At 42.1% G+C, this 27,728-nt stretch overlaps 1 protein-coding gene across 11 annotated transcripts in view; it reads left to right on the top strand.

The window, feature by feature from the left end:
• LOC147019533 (ADP-ribosylation factor-like protein 8B) overlaps positions 1 to 27,728 on the top strand; it is a 121,931-nt gene that overhangs the window by 81,146 nt on the left and 13,057 nt on the right. For 3 of the 11 annotated variants that reach the window (XM_085894085.1, XM_085894086.1, XM_085894092.1), the window contains exons 2-6: positions 4,373 to 4,453; positions 10,086 to 10,159; positions 19,360 to 19,453; positions 22,975 to 23,042; positions 27,506 to 27,576. In XM_085894085.1, the coding sequence (XP_085750211.1) occupies positions 4,373 to 4,453; positions 10,086 to 10,159; positions 19,360 to 19,453; positions 22,975 to 23,042; positions 27,506 to 27,576 (388 nt within the window). Of the gene's footprint in view, positions 1 to 4,372; positions 4,454 to 5,409; positions 6,049 to 10,085; positions 10,164 to 19,359; positions 19,454 to 22,974; positions 23,043 to 27,505; positions 27,577 to 27,728 lie in introns of those variants that run through there. The other 8 variants (XM_085894096.1, XM_085894093.1, XM_085894087.1 and 5 more) reach the window with 7 other exon arrangements.

The raw sequence follows: 27,728 nt of genomic DNA, 5'->3' as shown, positions 1-27,728 counted from the left end.
CCATCGAGAGTCCACCGATAATTAAATTTAAGCTTATTTTGGATCTCTGAAATTTCTTATGAAACGTTATTTTTAGGTCACATTGCTAAATGGAGGGAGTTTTTTTTCTTTAATTTTTATAATTTCCTTTCATTAAGTGATTATTTAATTTTTTTGATCTGGGTACGTTTTCATTTTATTATTATTGTTATTATTATTATTATTATTTTTTTTTTTTAATAAGGCTGTGCTTGGGCGGGTTTGAGGGTAGAGGAGTAGCAGCTGAGATGTGAATCCTATCCAAGTTCCTCCTCATGACTTCATCTTTTCTTTTTGCTTGTTTGGGTTTCTTCTGATTACTCCAATGCAGGACTATACCTATTTGGTCTTTCATTTGATCTGAATTGAATTTGTTTTCATCCCATTCCAAATTCAGTTGAATAATTTTTGAAAACGTCATGGGTCAGGGTCAGGTGTCCAATCAAAGCGGGACGTCTTGGTACCCGGTCAACACTGGCAGTAGTTATAAAGTGGCAGGTTCTAATTATGTCTCTTATTAATTACATAATACACCAGTACACAAATGCCACACAAAATACACCGCATAAAACAACACAAACGCCACACAAAGCTACAAGAACACCATACAAAACAAGTCCTGGCGAGGGTCTGCAATCTCTGATTGCTCTTTTTCTTGTTACTTTTGTTTTTACAAACGGCCTGAGAAAAACGCCATGATTAGGTATCTTAAAACGGATATACACCTTAACAGGGTATTCACCGAAGGTGGAACATCCCCTTGGGAAGGTGGGGAGCGGGTGGGGAATGAAGTCGCTACAACCTCCATTGCATGTCCTTTAGTCCTTCTGTCAAGTTTGGTTGTGATTTGGTTTGTAACCACTGAATGTATTGTGGTCAAAAAAACCATCAGACAGACAGACAGACATGCCAAATTGCATATTTTTGTAGGATGCCATATTTCTAATTACCCCTCGCATACGAAGCAAAAACCCATCTTCCATCAGCTTGGAAATCAGCCAAATCACTGCCCATGCCCAATAATCAAATAAACCAATGTCACCCGCAGGGTGACCTGTATCTTGCCAAAAGGTGACCATGTGTGACTTCTTTAAGGTCACACTGAGGTGAACAGAGCTGCTATCCACCAGGAGCGACTCCTTGAGGAATATCTGCCTACGAGAGATTCCGATGAGAATCGTTCTTCAGAGTAACCATGAAAAATATGTGTTTGCCTCATAACGTCACCAAATGACGTCATAATGTCTCAAGCTTGACATATCTAGAAAGCACTCATCGAGGTGTTCAATTTGAGGTACTACACGATATGGTTCCTAAAACTTGAAAATTTGACTTGGGGTCAAATATGTTTGACCTTAGGCGCTAACCATGAAGGTCAAGGCCAATCGCCACCAAAAATTAATCAGTTGAGCGCCAGACCATGAACTATATTCCCATGAAGTTTGAAGACGATCCGATCAAAATTACTCAAAAAATAAGGGTTTCGTCGACTCCCCTGATTTGCGACAAAGTGACCTTGACCTTTGACCTTGACCTTCAAAATTTTATGCGCTGAAAGGGACCTCTATAGGCCTCTGATATGCGAAGTTACAAAAATTTCCAATGATGACTGTGCTCTGCAGAATTTTTTATACGTGATTACAGACAAACAAAAAAAACAAAAAAAAAAACATACAAGCTGACTAACATATCTTGCAAAAACTTCGTTTTGGCAAGATAAAAAATGAAAAAGGTACAAAAATGGATCCCCTTAACTACAGACCTATCAGCTTACTTCCTCTCATAATCAAGGTCATGGAATCCATCATCGCAGTTGATATGAAATCCTTCCTTTTCTCCAACAACCCCATCTCAGATCACCAATTTGGTTTCAGACCAGTTCACTCCACCTTGGATATGCTGCTTCTACTCACCCAACAATAGATGGAGGCCCGCAATGTCAGAAATGAGATCAGGGCCATCTCTCTGGGCATATCTCGTGCTTTTGATACACTCTGGCATCCTGCCTTACTCTCCATAATCTGCCTATGGTGTTCCCGGTCAGCTCCGCTCTTCGGTTTCTGACATCCTCCACCTCGTAGCCGCTGTGTAGCTCCCAACATAATTCTTTCATTTCCTCTCCATGTTAAAGTCAGAGTTCTGGGCCCAGTCCTATTCCTAATCTTCATCAACGGTCTCTCTGGAACATGTATTTTATCTATTTGCTGAAGACTCCACCCTCTGCCGTGACATCCCTCATCCTTCAGGCAGGCAGGCTGCAACCTCTTCCCTCTCTTGAGGCCTTGACAAATCATAAGATGGTCAAACACTTGGAATGTGTCTTTCAATCCTGACAAATCTCACACTCTCACTAGCTCTTCCAAAGGACCGTATCATTCCAAAAGGGCAATATCCTCCCAGATACTTTCTTCACAATCCTCTTGAAGAAGATCAGTTGCTCAAATTCCTGGTTCTCACGACCAGCCATTATCTTACTTGGGCAAAGTTTTCAAGGTTGGGCTCCAAAGTCAGCAGCCAATTTGGAATTCTCCATCATACAAAGTCCTTCATTAGCACACCTGAACTTTTGGAGATTTTCTCCAATTCTTCCTTGCAGATTTGCTAAAGCTCTGTCAAGTTGGTTGGGAAGTGTTGGTGAGCAGCAATCTTGAAGTCTTTTCACAAATTCTCAATGGGATTCAAGTCTGGGCTTTGGCTGGGCCGCTCAAGGACTTTCATGTTCTTATTCTGAAGTCATTCCAGTGTTGCTTTGGCTGTATGCTTTGAGTCAATGACCTGTTGGGACGTAAATCTTTGCTGCAGTCTAAGGTCTTTTGCACTCTGAAGCAGGTTCTCCTCAATAATTTGTCTGTATTTGGCTCCATTAATTGTTCCCTCTATCCTTACAAGTCTCCCATTCCCTGCTGCTGATGTTTTGACCTGCTCCTGGTGTTTGACCATTAGACTGCCACCACCGTGCTTCACGGTAGGGATGGTGTTAGATGGGTGATGTGCTGTGCTTGGTTTCCGCCAGATGTCACGTTTTGCATTCAGGCCAAAGAGTTAAATTTTTTGTCTCATCAGACCACAGAATCTTTTGCCTCATGTTCTCAAAGTCTTTCACGTGCCTTTTTGCAAACTCCAGATGTGCTGACATGTGCCTTTTTCTCAAAAGTGGCTTCAGTCTGGCCACTCTCCCATAAAGCCAAGATTTGTGAAGTGTTGCAGAGACTGTTGTCCTTCCTACAGGTTCTCCCATCTCAGCCAAGGAACTCTATAGTTCTGTCAGAGTGATCATTGGGTTCTTGGTCACCTCTATGACCAAGGTCCTTCTTGCCCAGATGCTCAGTTTGGTTAGACGGCCAGCTCTAGAAAGAGTCTGGGTGGTTCCATGTTCTTTCCATTTTCTAATGATGGAGCTCACTGTGCTCTTGGGAACTTTCAACACGCTAGAAATTGTTTTGTTCCCTTCCCCAGATCTATACCTCCTCACAATTCTATCTCTGAGTTGTACGGACATTTTCTTGGACTTCACGGTAGGGTTTTTACTCTGACATGCACTGTCAAATGGGATCTCATATCGAAAGGTGTGTTTCTTTCTACATCATGTCCAATCAATTGAATTGCCCACAGGTGGACTTCAATGAAGTTGTCGAGGCATCTCAAGGATGATCAAAGGAAATTGGATGCACCTGAGCACTCATTTTGGAGTATCAGAGCAAAGGGGTTGAATACTTATTCATACAAGTCATTTCAGATTTTAAGTTTTTCATTAGTTTGTAAATAATTTGCAAAAACATGTTTTACTTTGTCACTACGGGGTATTTTGTGTACATCGGTGACAAAATTTTGAAGTTATTCCATTTTAAATTCAAGCAGTAACACAACAAAATGTGACAAAAGTCAAGGTGTGTGAATACTTTCTGAAGGCACTGTATGTGCTGTCCCTCGGATGGAGGTTAAACGGGCGTCCTATCTGCCCTCATTCGTTGGTGCACGTTAAAGATCCTGCGGTGTCCTCCGTGAAGAGTAGGTTTGCTATCACCGGCACCAAGTACAAATTCCAAATTCCTTCCGTTACCAGCAGAGGGCACTGCATCAGCAGCCCAGCCACACCCTCAGCCATTGATGCTTCCCGCAGCCTTGTGCTGCGTACAAATGAAAAATCTTACACTCACTTCAGCAAGGTTATTCGGCTATTTCCTCGTTGTGCATTGTTTATTTCTTATTTTACCTGAAAGAATAATTATTTATTTTTGGTTTTTGCATTTGTAGTTTGTGCTGAGTGTGATCACCACATTTGATTTCCCCACAGAGTCATATTTTTTTGCACAATTTGCTGACAAAATATTTGCTTTCATTTTTGTCTCCACAGTCAGGAGAGTACACTGAGGATACAATCCCCACAGTCGGCTTTAACATGTGGAAAGTGTGCAAGGGAAATGTGACCATGAAGGTATGGCTCGTTCGGCCTTCAGCAATGGGTACATCAAAGTTTTAATATTATTCTATTTCATTGGTGTAAAAGTCATGGAGTTGTAATAACTTTTTCCTGCTATTGTATTTGGCTTTTTAGTCCCATACTGGTTTTACCGGAGGGGACTATAGGTTTGCTCTCCGTCTGTCTGTCCATCCGTCCGTCCCACCTGTGGTTGTTTTAGAAAATATCACATCGGTCGGGGACATGTATTGCAAAGCAATTCTCGCTCTTTTTATTTTTAACCCTGTGACCTGGCAGGGTAGCTAATAGGTATGCACAAACACCACTGAGCTGTCTAATCTGGGTTCAAATCTTGACACAGGTATAAATTGTCACCATGGTGCTTTGCATTCAGGGCTATGTATCGATGTGTGTCCACCTGAGAGACATTAAGCCAGACAACCGGTTTAACAGCACCGGTCATTGGTGAAGATGAGATATCCCATGCTATTCTTCGTGAAGAGTAAGTGAGTTGTCAACACAGGCACCTTTGCCAAATTAAAAAAATTCCTGTCCCTTTCAGTTGACCATCAGACCTGGCCAGCTGATTTGTGAAGGACAAAGGCAAAAAAAATGTTTCGTTGTCACCAAATTAAGGTGGCAATAATTGGGGCCATTAAATAGGTTGTATATAACAGGGTGTGCAGAAAATCCTTTTGCAAATTTGAACTTTTATAACTTTTGATGTACTAATGATATAAACAAACTATAAATGGTGAATGAAAGCACAATCCATCAAGTTTTTATTCAATACATGACAGGTCAAATGTTTAGGATTCAACATAAATAATCGCCTACTTTCGTAATACATCGTTCAATCCGATTTTCCAAGCTGTTGAAAACATTCTCCAGTTGCTGCTGAGCAATTTAATGAATTACATTTGTGATCGTAGCCATAAATTCATTCAATGAATTCAATTCAATGGGCACAGGTCAGGCGAACAAGGTGGTCAAGCAATTGGCCCACGTTTACCGATCCACTTGTCTGGGAAGACATCATTCAAGGACATTATTATTCAAGAATGAAGAGACATCACGCGTTCGATGCATCGTGTCAGGGAGCCGAGTGTTGCTGGTACAAGGTGATGTTCGAAAGATTGAATCGTCGTAGTTCGGGAACAATGTAATTCTACAACATTACAAAGTGAGGTTCACCATTGACTGTTGCTTCTTGATGCGTGACCCCCTGAGAGAACACCTGACATTGATTTTTGCTGAGTCTCTTTAATATTGCCAGACTTCCTGAGGTTTTTTCTGTTCCCCAGATGTGGTAATTGTGGTGGTTGACTTTATCACTGACGTAGAAGTTGCCTCGTCACAAAATTTCGACGAATCAAGAAACCCAGGGGAAATTGTGAATTTAACAACAGCAAAAAAATCATTAAATAGAGAGTTCATAGAACGCGATAGTCCATACAGTGTTGAGGTATATACAGGGGGGCCTTGTCATTCATGGGGGTTACTTTCTTGAAAATCCTCGTGAACCGCAAATCCACAAACTTATAGGGTAATGGGGAAAATAGGTTTTCAACTTGAGCATTTGTCCAAACTGTACCCTTTATTAACATGATTGTGCATTGTTTTTGTGTTATTTATTTTCATGAATCAGAGTTAAGAACATAAAATAAAGTATTATTGTTATTTCGTATGGAACCTGTGGCAGCTTGTTGCATCATTGCTAGGAACGTGGCTGTGCTGTTGATGCAGTGCCCCCTGTTTCCAGTAAGCTGCTACTCCTTTTACCGACCTCAGAAGGATGACAGGCTGAGGTTACCCACCTGGTGTTAATTGAACAGTTGACAGGGGGGCTCGAACTCGAGACATTGGTGAAGATTGCCTACAATGTCCAACTCCGATTCCCACGTTGATCTCAAGCCAGCCACCTTAACGTTAAGCTAACATGAGGATTATTTTCCTGATTGAAGAACATGAAAAAAAGTTTATTTTCTTGATTCTTAAGATCATGAAACTTATCTTCAATAACAATGATTATAAACTTGATCCAATGTTGATTATGGCGATGATAAAGATAATTTGATAGAGATGATCATTCATGATCCAATGTTGATTATGGCGATGATAAAGATAATTTGATAGAGATTATCATTCATGATCCAATGTTGATTATGGCGATGATAAAGATAATTTGATAGAGATGATCATTCTTAAGATCATGAAACTTATCTTCAATAACAATGATTATAAACTTCATCCAATGTTGATTATGGCGATGATAAAGATAATTTGATAGAGATGATCATACATAGCCATTATGACGGCATCTTCTTCACCACCAAACACATTATGTCAGGGGTGATGCACGCACTTTGGGGTTTCCCTCCCCTTAGTGTATGTATGTTATTTGTGGTGCCGAACCCAGCACGTTCTCCAACAACTGCAATCCAAGGTTATGAATGAATGCACAGGTCAGCTACCAATCAAATGGATCCTTGTCAGGAGGGGTTGGTGACTTCTGAGTGACGTTACAGTGACTACATCAACAGCGTAACATTTTTGAAACTTGAATTTCAAATAAACGGTTACAAAGTCAAATGAGGAAGTTCACCATTACATACAATGTCCAACTCCGATTCCCTTGTTGAGTTGTTTCCGCCTCCCAGTGTCCCAGTCCTGCCGGCACAACTCATGCATGTCCACCTCATCCACCAGGGCTGTTGAACGATTGAGTCTTGTCACGTTGTGTTCTCTCTTCCTTTCTCTCTCTCTCTCTCTCTCTCTCTCTCTCTCTCTCTCTCTCTCTCTCTCTCTCTCTCTCTCTCTCTCTCTCTCTCTCTCTCTCTCTCACACTCACACTCACACTCACACTCACACTCACACTCACACTCACACTCACACTCACACTCACACTCACACTCACACTCACACTCACACTCACACTCACACTCACACTCACACTCACACTCACACTCACACTCACACTCACACTCACACTCACACTCACACTCACACTCACACTCACACTCACACTCACACTCACACACACACACGCTAGCCCGTCCAGGATGATTGAAGAGCTCAAAGGAATTATTTCCCAATACACAATCTTAATGAGTTTTAATCAACTTGATTATTATAATCAGCTCTGGACATTAACATCTTGTTCACTCATTAGAGTTAAATCAAGCATGGGAACAATCAAAACACACATCTCATCACATTTCACCCTTCTCACTACACCTCCCTCTTGCAGTTTTACATGGTATCTCAGAACAATCTCGTGCCTTCCAGTAACTGCGATTCTCATCCATACTGGGAGTTTCATCTGAGAACGTTCCATCATCTTCACAAATCTCACCAGGCAGTTTACAATACAATACTGCCATCTACAGTAAAAAAAAAGAAGCTCATTACATCAAGCTGTTTATATTACAATTTACCGATCCGTGCTAAATGAAACTTATAACGTGTAACTGTCGATTTTAATCGTTCATTTACAGGCATTTGACAATGCTTACAAATACCACAACATCTAGCTTTTAACTGGCACATGCCATGCCCTCGAATGCTATATATCAGCATATTGCATGGTTCTTGGAAGTATTCTGAAGGCGATTTGATTTATACAGTCTTCAAGAGTATAAATTCAATTTAAATAAGGTTCAAAGAGGCTTAAAGGTGCATAAATAAAATAAATTCCAGGTTTTACCACCATTTTCCCAGCGCCTATTACATCAACCAATCTAACATGTTATATTAGTTATTCGTGCTGGCATTGCGCCACCCAATACCCAGCTTTACGACCACACCCCTTCCTCTCTTGTCATTCTATTGTTAATTCCGTTTAAATTTTATTGTGTATAGGGATGGATGTGTTTCTAGATAGCAACCTGGCAATAGAGTTAGGAACATGACTTGCACACAAACTTGTTACACAGATTAGCATCGGTGAGGTTTTGTACTTTTGTTAGATGAGTGGTTTCATCCTACCCCAACATGGATGAAGTACAGCCTTGGAATGAGTCTGAGAGAGAGAGAAAGGGGGTAGTGTTACAGAATTTCCCTTAATGGGTTAATTGGTAGATATTTCTTGAGTGATGTTAGATTTCCTCCTGTCCCGTGTGCTTGCGTATCTAATTTCAGAGTAAAATAGGCAATAACTAAATTAGGTTAGTTGAGCGGTCCATCGCATTGTCTGTCCTTTCATGCCCAGTTTTCCTTTTTCACTTTCCCCATTTTTATTGTAAAATAAACCCTGTATTTTCTCTGATATCTCCCAATGGTACTGGAGTTGCCCTCGGAAACCCTTCTCTCTCCCCCCCCCCCCCACCCCATGATGATATTTGATTGGAAACTTAAACACATTGGTGGCGCATTGTAAATCTGGATACTGGAATTTTAAAGTGATTCTTCACCATTGAGAAATTGGGCCAAAAACCATGTATAGCATGATATTTCAAAACATTGTGGAGAGATTATGACAAAATTTGATGAATGAGTTGTGTAGGTGACAAGAGCGAGCTGATTAGAATTATGGTTAAAGTCCGAATGCAGATCCGGCCGATCGGTAGGCTACAAATGGTAAACTGTTCAGCCTGGCGGAGGTATGCACTCTATTGAGTGCCATCCACCTTCGGTAGCACAGGTAATGAAAAGGGAAAAGGAGCACGATCTTGTATACAATCAGAACTATTCCTTCCTATAGCACCGACAACACCAGATGATGCACACAACCAACGGAGCAGAGGAGGACTTTAGGCCGGAATGAGCTGGCCTTGGGCTGGTGTTGTGAAGATTGGAGTAGTAGAGGATGAAGTGCAGCTCAGGAGGGAGAATGTTGATGATGCCAGGAGAAAAGGGGATATCAATGAGGAGCGAAGTCTCCACAACTCTCCAAAATTGTCTTTTTGTGGAGAGCGATGAAACAGAGATGTTCTCATTACAGTAAAGGCCAACTCCAACTTCTGCACGCATGCATGGACATGGCCTTTTCATGCCATCGAGACTGCTTTTCCAGGATGCGGTTACTCCCATCATTGGCCGCTGTTGTTTGTTGGTGGCGCCATTTTCGATGCGGTGGGGCGACCCCTCACAAAAGTGTTATGCCCCTCAAGGAATTCACACCTCACTGCAACGCCGTGGCCTCCAGTTCTCTGGCCAAGCGGATGGCTTGTCATGTTTCCCATTGAAAGTGCATTGTGCTTTCCTGCGTGCCTTTGTGCCCAAGTTCTCCACCTGGCTTCATCTGTGCAGGACGTTTTATGCAACACAATCATACTCTATTCTGCTCTAAGGTTGACACTCATTGCCTCCTCCGGGCATATTTTACTAAACAAACTACCTCTGATGTACTGTACATATATCAAATATGAAGGTAAATCTAACTTACTATTTTTACACCTGGTCCATACTATTTTTAACATTTCTTATTGGGTCACTTACTGGAAGGGGGGGGTGGCTTTTATTGCAGGAAATATGGTATTTATTAAAATTAATTTTTTTGCATTTTCCATCCGAGGAAGGAAATGAATTGAGATTTTAATAGCTCTTGTGAAAATGGGAATCATAAAATTACTATTGACATTCTACATTCTTGGAATTTTCAAATAACTTCACCCATTGAGTGCTGGTATATGTCTTGCATTCTTAGGTTTGGGACATTGGAGGACAACCACGCTTCCGTGGTGGCTGGGAACGTTACTGCCGCAATGTGGACGCCATTGTGTGGGTGTGAATCATTTAGGTTATACATTCAAGCATTTAGATTATACATGATATGAAAGTGAAGTGCTTCTGGTCAGTGAGTGTGTCTAAATCTCTCATGAGAAAACGTAATCGGTTGGAATAGAAATAGGTTTGTTTCTAAATCTCCCAAAACTAGGTTTATTAACTGTTAGCAAACCCTGTGTGTTAATAGTACTTACAATGTTTATAAAAACACTCCTCATGTCAAGGTCATGTTGATTGAGGTGTGAGAACTCGGAGCACTTCATTCAAAATGAATAAATTCTTTTCCTCCCTTACCTGATGCTTTATAGAACATTTCTTGACCAGAAACGCTTCCTTAAAAAACCATGCATTATGTATCCTCGTTTAAAAAAAGAAATACCTTTGCACCCGAAACATACAGTGCCTTCAGAAAGTATTCACACCCTTCAACTTTTGTCACATTTTGTTATTACAGCCTGAATTTAAAATGGATTGGATTAAAAAAAAAATTGTCACTGATCGACACATAATACCCCACTAGCCGAAACCCCGTCACAGACGGATTCCGTTCATTCAACCACCCTCCTCAGCTCACACACACTCGAGGGACATGGACTGGACAGGGTGTGCTTGCCCCCGCCTACTCATCCCCCGCCCCTGCCACATTCCCCCCCGCCTTCAATTTGCTTACCCCCGCCCAAAAATCTAATTACCTCGGCCCCGCACCCGCCTCTTCATTCCCCGCCTCCCCCGTCTCTTGATTCCCCGCCCCACTTGCCCCCGCCCCTCTGTCCACCCCTCACACTCAACCCCGCCTAATTCACCCCAGCCCCGCCCACTCATCCCCCGCCCCATTTCCCCCCGTCTCCCGCTTTCAATTTGCTTACCCCCGCCCAAAAATTTCCTTACCTTGCCCCCCACCTCTTCACTCCCTGCCCCGTCTCTTCATCCCCCGCCGCCGCCTCTTCACTCCTCGCCCCCATCTCAACGAAGTGTTTATTCTGCTTCAGAGTTGAAGGTTCACTATTGCCACTATGTGCGATGCACTCTTACAGGTACGAAGTTTCTTTCAGTCCAGGTCACAGTACCGAGAAAAACGTGACGCGACCGCTAGGAGGAGCACAAAATTGGTCCTTCAGTATTAATATATAGAAAATACAATGTATGTTGTTACATTTTTTTTGTGTCAAATTCACATTCTGAGGTAGTCAGCATGTGCAGAAGAGGGTTTTACATTGCAGATGCTATTTTCGAGGAGTGGAATTACACCTCTCAGCGGTAACGGTCTGTCGACGACAGACGTAATGATGTCAGTGAATGACCGATGATGTCATGACGTCCTGACGCCTCTCAGCGGTGATGTCACACGTCGCCGTGTAAACGAATGTAAAACGAAAAGTGTTTATTCTGCTTCAGAGTTGAAGTTTGACAATTGCCACTATGTGCGATGCACTCTTACAGGTATGAAGTTTCTTTCAGTCCAGGTCACAGTACCGAGAAAAACGCGAGGCAGCCGCGATGAGGAGTACAAAATTGGTCCTTCAGTATTAATATATAGATAATAACAAGGTGAAAACATGTTTTTAGAAATTTTTTACAAATTAAACAAAAATGAAAATCTGAAATGTCATGCATTAAAATAAGTATTCAACCCCTTTGCTATAATACTCCAAATTGAGCTCAGGTGCATCCATTTTCCTTTGATCATCATTGAGATGTCTCTACAACTTGATTGGAGTCCACCTGCAGCCAACTCAATTGATCCCAGGACTTTGGTGAAAGAAACACACCTTTCTACATGAGGTTCCACCCACAGATGACAGTGCATGTCAGAGCAGAAACTCGACCATGAAGTCCAAGGAACTGTCCGTAGAACTCTGAGATAGAATTGTGAGGAGGTATAGATCTGTTAAAGGGTATAAAACAATTTCTAGAGTGTTGAAGGTTCCCAAGAGCACAGTGAGCTCCATCATTAGGAAACGGAAAGAATATAGAACAATCCAGATTCTTCCTAGAACTGGCCGTCCAACCAATCTGAGTAACCGGGCAAGAAGGACCTTGGTCAGGGAGGTGACCAAGAACCCAATGATCACTCTGACAGAACTATAGAGTTCCTTGGCTGAGATGGGAGAACCTGCCAGAAAGACAACAGTCTCTGCAGCACTTCACAAATCTAAGCTTTATGAGAGTGGCCAGACAGAAGCCACTCCTGAGAAAAAGGCACATGACAGCACGCCTGGAGTTTGCAAAAAGGCATGTGAAAGAATCTGAGAACATGAAGCAAAATAATCTGTGGTCTGATGAGACAAAAATAGGACCACTTGGACCTGTAGCTTATCTGGGACTTGGCCTAATGCTGTAACCCAAATTTGGTAGAATTCTGACTGATAGGTCTGGTGAGAAATATTTTTGAAGGAATTTACATGATTTTTCCAATTTTTTTTACTGTCCGCCATTTTGACACATATCCGGTCATGTGATCGGCATGACCTCCGTAATTTAATATCACAACCCTGTCCTAATGTTGTAACCCAAATTTGGTAGCATTCTGATGGGTGGGTCTGGAGAAGAAGATATTTAAAGGAATTAATGTGATTTTCCGAAAAGTTGATTTAGTCAACCATTTTGACACACTTCTGGTCAAGTGATCTACAAAATTATTAACATCCTTACCCTACCATAATGTTGCAACACAAAGTTGTGAGCATTCTGACAGGTGGGTCTGGAGAAGAAGATTTTGGAAGGAATTTGCGCAACCGCCATTTTGACACACATCCGTTCACGTGATCAGCGTGGCCTCTGCAATTTTACATGAGGACTGCGTACTAATTCTGTGACCCAAATTTTGTATAATTCTGCTGGTGGGTCTGGAGAAGAAAATTTTTGAAGGAATTTATGCGATTTTTCACAAAAATTGATTGTCGGCCATTTTGACACACTTTCCAGTCATGTGATCAGCATGGCCTCCACAATTTAACATCAGGACCTTATCCTAATGCTGAAACCCAAATTTGGTAGCATTCTGACTGGTGGGTCTGGAGAAGAAGATTTTTGAATAAATTTTTCTAAGTCAGCCATTTTCACATTCTTAAAGTCATGTGACCTGAATGAGCTTTGCAATTCCTGTTACCAGTCAGGAGAGGAACGTTGCTGCAAAATTTCATCTGTATTGGCCCAGCAGTTTGGCCAGAGAAGTCGAAAAGGGGATGGGTGGCATGTGATGACAATACCTTATCTGGAATGTAAATTCCAGATAAGCTAAAAATTGAACTCTTTGGCCTGATTGCAAAGCGCTACGTCTGCCGGAAACTGAGCACAGTTCATCGCTTATCTTGCACCATCCCTACCATGAATCATGGTGGTGGCAGCGTCATGCTATGGGGATGCTTTTCAGCGGCAGGGACTGGGAGACTTGTAAGGACAGAGGGAACAATGAATGGAGCCAAATACAGGCAAATCCTTTCGGAGAACTGGTTGAGAGTGGTGCAAAAGACCTTAGACTGTGGTGAAGATTTCCATTCCAACAGGACAATGACCCCAAGCAGAGAGCCAAAGCAACACTGGAATGGCTTCAGAACAATAACGTGAGAGTCCTTGAGTGGCCCAGCCAAAGCCCAGACTTGAACCCCATTGAGAGTCTGTGGAAAGACTTGAAGATTGCTGTTCACTGATGCTCCCCATCCAACTTGACAGAGCTTGAGCAAATCTGCAAGGAAGAAGGTGAGAAACTCCCCAAATCCAGATGTGAAAAGGTGATACAGACATACCCAAGAAGACTCGAAGCTGTAATCGATGCCAAAGGCGCTTCTACAAAATATTGACTGAGGGGGTTGAATACTTATTGGTGCAAGACATTTCAGATTTTCATTTTTTATTAATTTGTAAAAAATTCTAAAATCATGTTTTCTCTTTGTTATTATTGGGTATGTTGTGTAGATCGGTGACAATTTTTTTTAATTTATTCCATTTTAAATTCAGGCTGCAACACAACAAAATGTGACAAAAGTCAAGGGGTGTGAATACTTTCTGAAGGCACTGTAGCAATGGCTGATTCTTTCATTGAATGTATAATTGCATTCTTTGTTGTACTAAGTGTCAAAATTCTACCAATAAGCTTTGACAAAAATACAATTTCTTAACAATTGCTTGATGTGGACAAATGGGAGAAAGGCAGGACAGCAAGAAAGGACAAAAACATGCAGAACAATAAGGCGGAGGAGGACAAATGGATGAATGGCTGCTGATAAACAAAATTAGTGCAGAGGAAGTTGAAAGTGGACCAAAGGAAAATCATCAGTGAGAAAAGGATAAGCCACGGTTGCTTATGGAAGAGAACATGAGACTAATTCATACAAATGTACCACGATAATTTTGTATCCATCGTAGGGGACAATTATTTAGTGGCTGGACTTTTATTTATGTAAGTTTAGGTTTTAGTGGTGCACTTAATAATATAATATAATAATAGCACTTATTTTGTGCCGTAAAGACACAAAGGGCTGCCGAGGTAGTTTCATTGGCAAGGAGTACAGCCCTGGATGCAGGTTACCCATTTAGATGCAGGTTACCCCAAATGGTTATTACCCCAGTACACTGGTACTCATTTTGCCAACCTCTGAAGGATGGTGGACTGAATCAACCCCACCTGGTGTTAATTCAACAGTAGACAGGGCTCAAACTCAGGACTCTAAGGTCCCCAGCCACCTTAACCGCTAAGCCAACACCTTTTTCCATCTCTTCCATTCTCCGAGTGTGTAGTGGGTCTGCCTTTCTTCCTTGACCTTTCACTTTGACTTCAAAGATTAAACAGGTCCCAGTTCTTCATCAAATTTATTTTGCAACCTGTGTTGATTGAATTTTGTCACCACCTCATGAACGTCGGAGGTCTTTCAGATCATACCATTCACCGAATATTCCTATTTCAGCATATCACCTATCTTCGGTATTGGAATGTCTTCGGCCCTTATCCAGTCCTTCAGCTATTCCTCAGTTCGCCAGTTTGCACACTTAATTTGTGTAATACACTTGTTCCATTTTCCTTGTGAACTCCCCAAATCTCAGCAGAAAACTATTCTATTCCTGGAGATTTGGTGAGGTGAGGCTTGATGAAATGCTGGTTATTGAGGAATTTATTTAAGCCTGGTGTTGGCTTAGTGGTTGAGGTGGCTGGCTTGGGATCCTTGGGTCCTGAGTTTGAGCCCCTGTTTGTCGTTGAATTAACACCAGGTGGGGTTGACTCACCCTGTAATCCTTCCAAGGTTGGTGAAATGAGTATCAGTGTGATGGTAATGGAGGGCACAGCATCAGAAGCACAACCACCCTCAACCAATGATGCGACCTGCAGTCTTGTGCTGCATATGAAGGAGTAGGAGGGATTTCTTCGAATAAGAGCTGCTCAAAACTCTGCTCCACCCAAGTCTTCCCGAACCATTTCACCTCGCACAAGTTTTTTTTTTTTTTTTTTACCCCAACCCCAAATTAAGAATTTTCATTTAAAGGTCCCCTGACATGCAAAACTTTCTGGTTATTTATATATTAACTTGACCTTCCTGGTGAAGAAATCACCCATGTTTTTTTTTTTAAATCAAAAATGGGATAATTAGAGCAATATTTCGATAATTTCTGGTGCCTTTCACAACTTGCTATGCCCCACCCCTAAAAAAAGTTGACTTCAGCGAATCGCAGCGTTGACGTCACATACAAAAACTCGCAGAGTGGATTGACTCGAGATCTCAAGAGTCTAAAGTCTAGACTAGTCCAATAAATCCGTCGTCCGTCCGACGAGGCCGATAAATCCGTCGCCGTCCGACTAGGCTGATAAATCTGACGTGCTGTAGCTTTTATTTATTATTCTCTTTTCTTCATTGTTTTCTACTGGTGCTATATGACGACAGTAGGAATAAAATAAATAAAAATGCAACAGAACGTCAGATTTATCGGACTACTCGAGACAATTGTATCGCAAGGTGTGTTCTGCACACAAGTTTTCATCGTATCCAGACAGCGAGGTTGCTTCGTTTTATGTGCGGAAAGATACGGCCGATGACGTGCGCTGGCCTTGTTTGTGATTAATTCTCCTTGGAGAAACATGTCCGCTGCGCTGTTCACGTCACCTCACTAAAATATTTCTGATATCGAGCAGTATGCAAGTCGAATTTACATTATTGAATTACGAATAGGATTTAGTCTAACCAGTTGTTATTTCCGAGTCTTCCTTCGATGTCCTCCCGATCATCATGAACTCCGGGAATTTCATCGCCAGTTTCCTCTGCTTGTCCTGCTTCGGGCTCGAACTGGTAAGGCCGTATTTCATTTCCCGCTGCCTGAACTTCACCTCCCGTGACTATGTTATCCGACAATTCTCCATGTGATTCAGACCAAAATCCTTCATTTCTCTCACACTCACTGTCACTACCAGACAAATCAAAGTCCATGTCATCCATTATTCAAAACCAAATGTTCGATTTTTTTTTAAAGCAGAAATGAACGAAGCGATTGAGTCGACCGATCGAATGTGGAAACGCACAGCAAGCCAATAGAATCATGTAGACCACCGACCCGAGTAATTTACGTGCAGCCTTTGTCATACTGTAGTTGACGTCATGTGGGTTACGCCCCTTTCTGGAGAATTTTTAGGGGCGTTCCCGAAGAGGTTTGTTTTTTTAATTTTCCATTTTACGGAATGAGTATTGTGAAAAAACAGTCAGATCTGCAGTCACGATGAAAAACTCCTCGAGGACATATATAAATTAAATTTCAGTACATTTGCATGTCAGGGGACTTTTAAACAAATTATTTAATGCAAACTAAAATATTACCAAACTACTTGAGATACTTGAATATTACCAAAATATAAATTAATTTGTTATTCAGTGGACTGGCCTACAAAGGCAGCTGCAGACTGGGTATCCTCTGTCATTCCAAGTCTTGAAAAATCAGAACTACTCACCATCAATGAGGCTTTTGTCCGGAGCTCTGTGGAGTACTGCACTACCTGATGGGCTGAGGAATCTCCCGCAATGAGGTCAAGGAATAACACAAAGTCTGCTGGTCTCACAGTGCAGTTAGATCTGTGGTCTCTCCATTTTGTGGCATCTCCTCTGGTGTAGCTTCTTCTCCTTGCTCATTGATCCGAGCCTCCCAAACAATTTCTAGATGTACAGGTTCTTCCAGGAAACCCCTCCTGGTTAAATTTCCAAAATCCAGGCTGATTGTACACCTACCTCAACTCATTTGATCCTCACTTCTCCTGTATGTGGACCAACCATACAGAGGCTGTTATCCCAATCTTCCCTTCAGAGCTTCAAGCAGATGGTGCACCACGTCTTAAGTCACCCCTCCCTTCATCCTAACCCACAATCTTTATAACCCCCAAAAACTCTTCTTAACATAATCCCCCTGCTTGTGACCTCCTCGGTCGCAGTGTTTCCTCCAATCCTTTCACTTTCTTTCCTTGTCCATTCTTTCCCTTGCTTGTTGTGTGTGTACGGGCATTGGCCTGCTGCCATACTTATCTCAGTTCATACTGTACCCTCCAGAGATATGGAGGATAGCCTAGAGTTATGCACACTCAACGCTGATCTGTGTAGCCTGAATTTCAATTTTGGCCCAGTCATTAACTGTCACCCCAGTGTTTCGAAGACCGGGTGATAATTGTGTGCACCGTCCCTCGGACGGACGTTAAACTGGGTGCCCCGTCTCCCCAATATTACTTGGTGAATGTTGAAGATCCCATTGTGTCCTTTTTTTTTGTATTCCATGTTGAGGCTCGTGTAAAAGCTAATACACAGAAACATATAACAAGGCAGGAGACAAGAGGAGTGGGAGAGGGAAGCACATTCTAGTGGGGAACAGACAATAGGAAATCTGTGGAAGGGAGAGGAATGGGGCGGGGTACATGGGGTAAACAAGATGGTACGACAGGGACTTTCAGGAAGGAAAACAGGGAATTTGAAGGAAGTGGGTTTGGAGTGGATTAACGGGGGTAGTAAAAAACAACATTTTGGATGGGGGAAGATATGAGATGGTGGTGAGCAGCTGTTTTGAAGACCTGGAAGGAGGAGTGGCATTGAAGAGAGTGTGGAAGTTTGTTCCAGAGGTGGGAAAAAAGAGGAATGAAAGAGTGAAGGTGAGCAGTGATTCTTGATTTTGGCAGTTTCACCAGAAGGGGGTGTTTGGTGGTCCTTAAGCACCCTGAGGTAATATAGGGAGGTCAGATCACAGACAGAGTGGGGGGGGGGGAGGGGGCACAGCCGGAGAGGAGACCGTAGAAGACAGCGAGACCACCGACAGTGAGAGAGTGAGAGACCCAAAGACTCGGCTTCATCGCAGGAGATACCAATGATCCTAAAAGCCTTGGTTTCCACAGTGTGAAGGTGAGATAGGTGTGAGGCAGGAGCACCACCCCAAAGGGGAGAGCAGTACTCCATCAGACTGCAGATGAAAGCTTTGTAAGTGGTTAGAAGCTCAGGTGTGCCAAGTAAGGACTTTGCATGATGTAAGATGCCCAGTCGGCGACTGGCTTTGGAGGCCAGCTTGGAGATGTGGCTTTCCCAGGAAATATTATGGCAGATAGTGAGACTCAAATGTTTGAATGAAAGGACTTCTTCAAGGGGATTGTTGAGAATGTAGAAGGGGGGGGGGTGGGGGGTTCTCCAGACGGTCCTTTCGGAGAGACATGGTGAGGGTGTGTTTTGCGAAGAGGAGACCAGTTATCACCGGCACCTGAAACAAATTGAAAATTCTTACACCCTCAGTTGAGTATCCTGTGTCAGAGTGATGACCCACCCAGGATTGTAACCCTCCCTTGCCAAATAAATTTATTCGGCAAAACATGCTTTGTACAAAGTGTTGTACATGAATGAAATGAATGATATGCCACATCCATCTATCCATCCATCCATTAGGACCATACTCTGTGCAGAACGTTGGTGCTGCCTAAGTAGTCTCCTTGGCTATTTGGCACAATCCTGGACGGGTCGCCACTCCGAGACATTTTAAAATGAACGATGCGAAATCCATCATGTTTTCAGGGAGACTCATCTGCGTTTTCTATCCAATACCAAATACAAAGGCGAGAAATCGGTGAAAGCCTATTTCTTGTCTCAGAACAAAATGGGATCTTTCAAAGTATTTTATCTCTAAAGTACATAAAGTACAACTTTAAACAAATTTTTGTGTCCCATTTTAAATTCCTTTTTTTAATCATCCCACAGTTACATGGTGGATGCGGCAGATGCCTCCAAGTTGGAAGCCTCTCAGAATGAGCTGCACAACCTTCTGGATAAACCCCAGCTACAAAGTATCCCAGTGAGTTGTGAAGTAACTACCAAAGAGGGCTGAGTAATTCTCTATGAAGGAATAAGCAGTTTTCTCGAATTTGTTGAAATTATTGCTTCTTACCTCTGCCCACTAAAGGTGGACAGAGGTTATGTTTTCACCTCTGTCTGTTTGTCTGTCTGTGAGCAGGATATCTCAAAAAGTTGTGAACTGATTCGGAAGAAATTTGGTCGACAGTCTGGGTGTTTGACAAGGACTAATTCGTTCAATTTTGGTGAAGATTCAGATCTGGATAAGATAATTTTAAAGTAGTTCTTCACCATTGAGAGATAGGAGCAAAAACGATATATAGCATGATATCTCAAAAAATTTTGGATGGATTCGGACAAAACTCGGTGGATGAGTTGGTTTGGTGACAAGAACGATCCGATTCAATTTCGGTTCAGGTCCGGATCCAGATCCGGCCTATCATTGGGATACAAAACGTCAATTAATCAGCCTGGCAGAGGTATGCTGTCTACCGAGTGCCGTTCCAGTTATTCTTTTGGCTTCAATTCTCAAAGTTTTATTTCCTTGAAAAATATGATTGGCCAAATCAGCGTGAGTAACTCTCGAAGCTGTAACTTCAACAAATGAAAATCTTGTCTCACAAGTTGCTTGGTGTTATATTATGGCTCACAACAAATCTCATAGCGGCAATACTTTGCTGATTCGAGAGGTGTTCAAAATGTTCTTGAAATTGGATACAATAGTCCAAGTAATATGGACTTTTTTTTATTCCCCCCGCTGCCGAAGTCATCGGAGGCATTGTTTTCGGGTTGTCCGTCCGTCCATCCGTTTGTGATAGGTTTTCCTTACCATGATAACTTAACAATGGCTGAAGTGATTGAAGTCAAATTTGGTACAAGTATGTATAATGATGCAAAGATGAACTGATTAGATTAAGGGGTCAAAAGGTTAAAGGTCATGTAAGGTAAAAATGTGATGCTTGAGAACAGCTGAAGGGATATAAATCAAACTTGGTACAAGTATGGATAATGATGTAATAATGGGGAAGGAGGCATGTCAGTCGATGTCGCGATGTTGAAGAGTACCGTTGTAGTTTTCCAATGAGAATGCAAAATTATGAAGGATTAAATTTTTTTATCGTAAAATATAAAAGTTGCCTGTTATTGGGACTGCTGTGAAAATCTCATTTCAAAAGGATTTTAACACCCCGCATAAGAGCAGTTAACGACGGCGACCTCAGGTCTCAATAATTTGAAATCCAAAAAATGATGAAGATATCAGATCCTGCAGAAGGATAGCCATTGATAACATATATTTAATCAGGGTGGGAAACCTGTGTAACATTTTTTTTTAGTTGCATTCATCAACTTAAAAAGTGAGCACGTTAAAGGATGAGTGAAGGGTCTGTGCTCATGAGTCCAAACATGATGCTGGAGGAGATAGAGCACTTAACATTGAGCTGTCCAGTCTGGGTTTGATTCTTGAGCCAACTATAAACAAGTGGATTTGTAAGTCGTTGCCTCACAGCATGGGTCTTCCCTTGGATGGATGTTAAGCTGGTCAGGTGTCCCCTCTGCTAGAATGAGCTTGTGGACCTTAACGTTGAAGATACCACAGTGTCTTTCTCAAAGAGTAGACGAGTTATGATTGGCCCCATGAACAAATTCTAAATTCCTGCTTAACCTACAGGGGGCACTGCATTAGCAGTGCAGCCACACCCCTAGCCAATGATGCAAAACTGCAGCCACATGCACATGCTGCATTCTCAAGAAGGTTTATTACCTCTGCCACCGAAAGTGAAGGAGGTTATATTTTCATCCCTCTCTGTCTTTTTGTCTGTTTGTTTGTTTGCTTGTGTGCAGGATATCTCCAAAAGTTGAAAAAGGATCCGGATGAAATTTTGTGGGCACGTTGGGTGTGTGACAAGGATAAACTGATTAGATTTTGTTGAAGATCTGTGACAACGATAAACTGATTAGATTTTTTTGAAATCCGTATCTGGATCTGACTTCTACAATTCTTAAAGTGATGATTCACCATTTAGAGATAGGGCCAAAAACGATACATAGCACGATTTCTCAAAAAGTTGTAGATGGATTCAGATGAAACTTGGTGGACACGTTGTGTCTGTGTCTGTGTGTCTGTGTGTGTGTGTGTGTGTGTGTGTGTGTGTGTGTGTGTGTGTGTGTGTGTGTGTGTGTGTGTGTGTGTGTGTGTGTGTGTGTGTGTGTGTGTGTGTGTGTGTGTGACCATGACAAATTCATTCGATTTTGGTGATCTGAATCCGGATCTGGATGTGAGAATTATTTATTTTTGAAAGTGATTCTTCACCATCGAGAGATAGGGCCAAAAACGATATAGTACTGTATAGCATGATATTTCAAAAATGAATTGGGCCCGACATGTTCTCATGGATCAGATATTACGTGACAGAGGTATGTGCTCTACCGAGTACCCTTCTAGTTCATTCTTAAATCAAACATTTTATCTTTGGGATTGTTGATTTTGATGCAAAATATAGATATATGAAATGTGTTTAGATACAAGAACCCCCATTGTTCAATATCTATAAAATGTAAATATAGAATTGGTATTATCAGTATTATACAGACTTTGAATTTTTATGTATATATATATATATATATATATATATATATATATATATATATATATATATATATATATATATATATGTATTATTTTTTTTACAAATGCTTCCAGACTGTTGAGGCTTGGCCACATCAACCGATTTTTCTCTAACATGACGCAACTAAACGGTCTTATCGTAGAAAATCGCTTTGTGTGGATGGCCGGTCATGTAAAATCGTGTCGAGTCGGACTCTGTTGTATGGTCGATCTTGACTGGGTGTCGTTATTCGTCCATTGGTGTGGATCCCCTCATGAAACGACTGGATGAATGTGCTCCAGCTGAGTCAATCAGAGGGAGCAACACTGCCTCATGCTTTCTTCCTGGTCCAAGATGGAGAACTTCTGGATTGAAGAATGTGAGGATGAGCTAATTCAGCTATGGCAGAAAAAAAAACACCTGCTTTGTGCAATATTATGTCTAAAGTTAGTTTGATCATATTTGTAAAATCTATGCCATCTTGTTGTTCTTCTTTTGTTATGGTACTGTACTTTCAGCATGTGGTATTGTTATTTCGTTTGCTAGAGGGACCAATCATTGATCGCCTTCTTGATTTTCACGGTGCAAGTTATGACTGTCAGTCCTTTGGCATCGCTTCGTGTGTCCTGGTGCGTCGGTTGGTGTCCTAGTGCATTGAAGGCGTGACAACCCTATGATTCCTCACAATTATCCCTGTTGCGTCCTTTATGGTTGGAAATTGGAATGGAAAAGGAAATTGGTTGGTGGGGCCTCAGCCTTGGCATGAATATTAAGAAGCAAGCAATTTGTAAAACTATAATATAACAATATAATCACATAGTAGACTGGCTTCTTCTCTTAAGAACATTCATTCACCTAACACTAAGAGTGTTTTGAATTTTGTACAACATGTGAAAATATGTCTGTCTGATTGCAGGTGCTTGTTCTTGGGAACAAACGTGACCTTTTAGGTTCGATGGATGAGAAAGCTCTAATTGAAACGATGTAAGTCATTTGAAATTATTGGGAGGAACAAACGGAGAGGATGGGGAGGGATTGGAAAGGTCGGGTGGCTGTTGTGAGGATGTAAACACAAAAGGCTTGATCTATCCCATCTTTCCATCGTTGCATCTTTTCTTATATGCCTGGTGTTGGCCTAACGGTTAGGATGGTGGGCTTGGGATCCTAGGGTCCTGAGTTCAAATCCTGTTCAGCTGTTGAATTAATACCAGATGGGGTTGACTCAGCCTGTCATCCTTCTGAGGTTGGCAAAATGAGTACCAGCTTGCTGAGATGATTGGCCATTTGAGTATCCTGTGTTGGAGTAGTGACCCATTCCAGGATTGTGCCAAATTGCACAGGAGACTGCTTTGGCAGTACCAATGCTCTCTTGCATAGTATGGATGGATCTTTTCTTATGATGTGTGGTGTTGAAAGTGAACCATGTTTCATATTTTAGGAAACCGCTTGTTAATATGACCTAACGTTGTAGAAATGAGGAAAGCAATACTTTTGTATTTGCTATTAGCCAAAACATCTTCGTCAGCACTTAAAAAAACAAACATTTTTGCTGCTGAATACCTTGTGAAAAGCAAGTTATATTGAAAATGAACTTCTTTATTCTGATGTTCAATCATATGTTCAATTACAAAGAAATGTTCCCAAATTTGTCATCACCAAGATGTGGAGAGCTGCTTAAAACATGCTTTTTAATGCCAGGCACAGGTTTTTTTTTTTTTTCCTGGCCTAATAGCTATTACCAATATAGGTTTTATCAAGCAAAAGTTGACAACGGTGTGAGAATCACTGTGGGAAGTAAAGTGAAACTAATGTTTTGAGCAAAACTGTTAATATTATTGAATACTGAAATATCTATATACATATTTTCAAGTGTTTGTGTGTTTGTCCCTTTTGTACAATATTCATTCACTGCCGAACCGTAGCAGTGAGAGGCCCCAAATTTTGGGTGTAGTTACTTCAAAATCTGAGAAAGGTTTTAAGCTTCCACACGTTGGACTTGACATCCGTGTTGAGGCCACCAAAGGCCACTATAAAGTGTATATTGAGATGTGGGGTCAGGCAGTGCTGCCGTCAGCCCGCAGGCAAAAGGTAACCACCATGAGGCCAATAATTCCATAACTTCTCAATGTCCAACACGTCCTGAAACCACCGCCGGGAAAAAAACGCATCTTGTCGAGCAGCGCCTGTGTTTGGAACTTCCTGAAGGCACATACTACACCAATCACAGTAGTACGGGCAATTTTAGCTTGAAGTTGGTCAGCGTAGTTGTTATAATCTCCCCTCACTCTTCCTTTTTCTCGCATTAAAGTATCGACGGTGTCGTCGACAGCCTGTATGGTTTTGGCCCCACTTCTTGTGTCTCACAATGCTTGGAATTTGGCAAGCCAGAAGTTTTCTGAGGATTCGGAGATTTTTTTCCGTTTCCACAATGATATTTTGTTGGGTGGCGGTTTCAAAGATACTGTAGGTACAGTGTTGATTTGACGTTTCAATGAGGATGATTGACCAACACTAACTTAGATTTTGACACAGTACTTTATTTCATGTCGCCTTGTGCACTAAGCACATGTGTTGTTTTATCTTAGCGGATGCGCATCCACAACAACACAGCAGCCATGGTCGGGTCGTGCCCTCCACCCACCCTACCACGTAACACTCCTGACATCCTGTCGACAACTGCTGCTCAAGATTAGGATATTTAAGAACTCTAAATTTTAAATCATCACTCTTGACATGATAACTGATGTCAGGTAATCAGATAGTGGACCTGGGTTAGAATCCCATCCTGACACAACAACTGGAAGTCAGGATTGGGATATAAGAATGCAAACTTAAATTTAGTTCCCCAAAGAAAATTTTGGAAAAATCAAATTTATGTGCAAAAACGATTTGTGCATTTAAATTTGAAAGAGAACGCTTTTCAAATTTGACCGCACACGGGAAAAAGTGGGGGAAAATGGCAGATCGTGGCTATCATGGGCTCGGAGGCGAGCCACGGGTGAGTCCGAGTGGGGAGCAGCGTAGGCTAGGAACCTGAGGGGACATAAATAGGAACAATGACATTTTCAGGGCACAGGCACAAATTAAAAATGGAATGGTGGTTTGGGTTCAGTTTGGGGAGACAAGGGAAAATGTCACAGGGCCATATTTGATGAGTAATGGCCTGGACAGACATCATGCGAGTGTGGAAGTTGCTCTGCCCCAGAAAGAGACCGTCCACGTGACGAGATAGGTAGAGCATTTAGAGGAGGCAAAGGAAAATGTCACAGGGACATATTTTATGAGTAATGGCCTGGACAGACATCATGCGAGTGTGGAAGTTGCTCTGCCCCAGAAAGAGACCGTCCACGTGATGAGATAGGTAGCGCATTTAGAGGAGGCAAAGCAAGTAGGCCCCATAGTATGAGGCAACATCTGCGGTACGCAGGACAGTATTCGAGGACACGCAGTTAGACCCTGCAGTGGTCCTTCTGATGTGCCCGGGACTGACGGTGTTATTTGGGGCCAGCTCTGGTTTACGCGCAGTTACTCAAGTCTGAGCCGGCGAGCCAGGAATTCGAACCTGCAACATCTGGAGCGGTGGGGGAGCCTGCTCAGTGTGGGGGTAAGACCAGACCTACACCAGTGAACAGGCTGAACCGACGCAGGTGAGCAATGATAGGTCCGTCGAGGTGTGCTGGCTGCCATTGAAGGTTGTGCCAGAATCCAGCGTGTTCTAGGTCGAATGGGGGTTCACTCAGCACCTGGAGTTGTCAACCCGTCGCACATGGCTTTGTATGAATGGCTGTGAGGCTTGGAAGAAGAAAAATCAGTTGAGAAATTGGAAAATGAAAGGCCATAGCAAAGGAAACTTGACTTTAAAATGTTTTTGCTCTTGTGATGTTGGTGTTAGGAAGGATTGGGAGAGCTGGAGGCCCAAGTCCAGGAGTGATTACAGGAAGTAGCAAGACCTGAGACGAATATGATCTTCGCTTGCAGCCAAAATTGGAAATGCAAAGCCCGGGTTTTAAAATTTCTTTTAAAGCAGCCTTGGAGAGACTTTTTCCCCAGGCTGCTAGATTTAGACCAGGGTAGTTAATGGGATAGGCATGGGATCTGGCCACGGGTGTGGTATGACCCAGGCCCACAGTGGGTCTGGTGGTGCTGTGAGGTGTCCTTGTCCATTGGGGTTCCACCCGAGAAGTAGTCTCAGGTCGGTAAAGTCGCTGGACTCAGGAGGTGGTTGAGACTTCTGGTGGACCGAGATGGTCCTTCTCAGGCACCTTTCATATTGCAAATTGAGGACCACTATGGATAGGTGTTGCGGGCCACACCTTTGTGGCGGCACCACTGAGGGCCAGTAAGGGCCCGAGGAGGTTGTTGCCCAGGCATGCGCTCCAACACCCTCTCCCTGAAGCTCTGGGACAACCAGCATGCTTGGCTAGTCAATGTATGTGGGTCAAGCCGCATGAAAGCTGTTTTCACAGAGATGTAAACACCTGCTTAACTCGTTGCATTTTTTTTTTCTACACAAGTAAACCCTTAAGCTTTTAGCCTTCATTCTTTTTGATGTCCTTTCTATATATGTATTTTGCCTCTTAATGATGGATTTTTTTCCCGTCTGTCTGAAAGCGTGATGTCAAAGATGTTTTTCGACATTTACCAAATATGTTGCATTAAAGGCAAATGTCATCTCGTGTCGACATGAATGCAATGGGAAGATTACGGACATAAAATGTGGAATCTTTGACTCCCCGAAACCATTTTTTTTGCATGTGACTCCTGAATATGTTTTGGACTTTACATTTTCCAACATATGCTGTAATGAGTAAAATTTAAACTCAAATCTAAAGATAAATTCCTACTTTGCAATAGTTTTGGCCATGCCCCACTCTCTAATCGACTTTAGATAGATCTACTGTTATTACCTCTTGTCACCGGGATGCTTGGGACATAGTACTAAGATCTTGGGAGGTCACTGTCTTTGCCTTGGCCAATAGCGTCACTGTGTGCATGTGACTCGTGCATACACTAACGCAGCACAGGCTTGTTTCTCATTGGTGTTTTGCTCTGAGTTTATATAGTGTCAGTCAACTAATGATAAACATCCTATGTTTTGCGGGTCAATAATGCTTGCAAATGGGACAGCATTTACCTGTACTTGGAGTAGTAGCTATTGCCAATCAAATACAATGAGATTATGAATATGATTTTAAACGCAGCATCGAGGGAACCCACAGCTGCACCACAGAAACCTTGTCACCACATGAAAGTCCATCAAAAACTTTGTTGAGACATTATTTTGTGAAAGTGGTATTTTTTTGCGCTCTTGTTGGCAATTAAATTGCTCTACAAAAAGCGGTAGAGTTGGCAACTCTGCTATAGTCAACAGTGTGTTGTGAAATGAGAGAATATTAATGGATTATGGATTTTTGTTGATTTGCTATTTTTAATGATTTTATTTTCAGGAACCTGTCTGCCATTCAAGACCGAGATATATGTTGCTATTCGATCTCTTGCAAAGAGAAAGACAACATTGGTAAGATTGCTGTCCACCTCTGGCTTCAGCTCCAGTGCACCTTTGCCGTGTTTTGTTGAACTTTTGACAATCAAGTGAAGAACCAAGAAATGTGTGCACAGCATATGGAAGGAAGAACTATTTTGCTCACTTTTGTTCCAATGAAGGGTTAA

Source organism: Eptatretus burgeri, chromosome 9, assembly GCF_056783735.1.
Source record: "Eptatretus burgeri isolate ZD-2024b chromosome 9, Ebu_testis_v1, whole genome shotgun sequence".
Lineage (NCBI taxonomy): Eukaryota > Metazoa > Chordata > Myxini > Myxiniformes > Myxinidae > Eptatretus > Eptatretus burgeri.
This window is presented reverse-complemented; position numbering and strand designations above follow the sequence as displayed.